General features: G+C 37.5%; 1 protein-coding gene across 1 annotated transcript in view; it reads right to left on the reverse strand.

The window, feature by feature from the left end:
• The window catches only part of LOC124613253 (putative protein tag-52), a 153,885-nt gene extending 152,018 nt beyond the window's left edge, over positions 1 to 1,867 (reverse strand). Inside the window, exons 1-2 of the mRNA XM_047141943.1 lie at positions 1,622 to 1,867; positions 1,104 to 1,234 (exon numbers count right to left, since the gene is read on the reverse strand). Coding sequence (XP_046997899.1) covers positions 1,104 to 1,234; positions 1,622 to 1,733 — 243 coding nt within the window. The 5' untranslated portion in view covers positions 1,734 to 1,867. The remainder of the gene's footprint in view (positions 1 to 1,103; positions 1,235 to 1,621) is intronic.
• Between the last annotated feature and the right edge of the window lie 128 nt (positions 1,868 to 1,995).

Below are 1,995 nucleotides of genomic sequence, written 5' to 3' on the forward strand. Positions count from 1 at the left end.
GCAGAATCTGTATGTTCAGACATCATATCTCACCTTCCTCAGAATGTAACGATACACTCGTGAACTGCGCTGTCGTATCCATACCTAACCAAATAATAAGAAAATTAGACTTCTTTCTGAACAACAACGCCAAACTAATCAGATCTAACAAAAATGCCAAACACATATCCAAAAAAATCTTAATAACCCACTGAAAACACTTCCACAGGCCCATGTTACCACACCAGTTATCTAAACTCAAAACCACGCTAGCACAATGACAACCAAAACTCAAATAAACCCAATATCACACATTAAACTCAGCACATCCACATCCACCACCAAAGGGCACGATCAAATAACCTACAACAACATGGCATCTCGAAACACAATCAACTCAAAACCTCTGCATGATAGTGACACGATACACCACAACATTATGTTGAAGGTCAAAGCAGATGGGTCGAATTGAATGCTTCCGTTGGCAGTATCTACTGTAGGCCTACTTTAGCCCAGTCAAAGTGCAGTGTGAAGCAGACGGGACCAATTGCTGGAAAGAAAGAGCCACACACCAGGTATCTCTCATCTCCCTCACGCAGTGCTGATAAATGTAAGAGATAGCAGCATTATACCATTCCTCATCTGCAACAATGATAATTGCAGACCTGGCCTGCAGCTTTAATAAATACTTAAACATTTAATATAAAATGAAACAACCTTTCCCTCTAATTATTCAGACATAACATTACACTTCGATATAACAGAGCAACAATAATAGCACTATGTACTGGTATTTAAAGAACAGAAAGAATTAGTCACTATCTGACATGAGGATTTCTGACTAACTGATTTAGACCCAAGGACTGAGAAAGACAGTCAACAAACAGTAAGTCAGTCAGTCATCCGCTGGCACAATTGTGTATAACAAACTAGAGGTGTCTTCACCAATCCTTATCACAGCTGTGTTTATGACTAGTAAGTTACGTAGATTGTTTATGGTAATATTAAAAATATGTAGCATATAATCAAATATATATTGAGAAAATGCGTTCATCGTGATCAAGAGCTATCGAACAGTAGACCAATCTCATTCGCCGCAACACAAGTGCGACTAGTGCAGTTACCTTCATCACAGTCTCCAAGCTTCGCAGGTAGCTAACCTCCGACGTCAGAATTTCTTGAATTGCTTTATTTCGTAAAGAAATTCGTTTCTCTTCGTCAGAAGTTCGTTTCACTCCGTCAAGATCAGACAAAACTAAATGCGATTAACAAAAAGATACAAGGAATTTCAGTAAAAAAGTGATTAGGATTTCACCGAAAACTATAGACTTAATGTACAATATCTGATGCGATTTTTGTATTACAAAATTAGATTTTTAGCAAAGGAAATGAGTAAATTGGAGCTGGTAATTTGCATGTCATCTACTTGTGAGTCAAGCATAGGAGTACTAAAACCGATGTCTTGTTATAAATTTATGATCATATTGAAAAAAGTCAACATAAAAACAAGGGAAAATTTTCACCGAATGGATATGTAGCTGCATCACCGTTAGATGATGAACATATTTTGGCATCATCTCACGATAAAAAGTTCTCTGTGGCCAAAAAATTCTAAGACCAGTAATAGAAACGTACTTATTACCTTTCAGTCTAGTTCTAGTTGTAAGTATATTACGCTCTTGTATGACGTTCCGCAATTCTGCGCTAAGAGTAAGTTGGTTCTGTGGTGTGAAGTGAACGGAGAAATCCATCATATCTTTAACTCGCAGATTGGAGAACTCTTAACGAAAGACTTGGCGTAAAAAAATTCTTAAATGGTTCTACAATAAACAATCTGAGAACCTGCCGTTACACAATAGTCATAACACCAAAACACGCAAATACAAAAACCGCTGTCAACCTGCCCACCAATAACCTCATGGTTTCACTTAGAGCCAATCAGGCTTTCTAAAACAAATGACTGCTACGACGAAGTTCCAATAGAAAACAAGCACACCTTCCTTTTAAATGCATCTG

This window comes from Schistocerca americana, chromosome 4 (assembly GCF_021461395.2).
Source record: "Schistocerca americana isolate TAMUIC-IGC-003095 chromosome 4, iqSchAmer2.1, whole genome shotgun sequence".
Classification (NCBI taxonomy): Eukaryota; Metazoa; Arthropoda; class Insecta; order Orthoptera; family Acrididae; genus Schistocerca; species Schistocerca americana.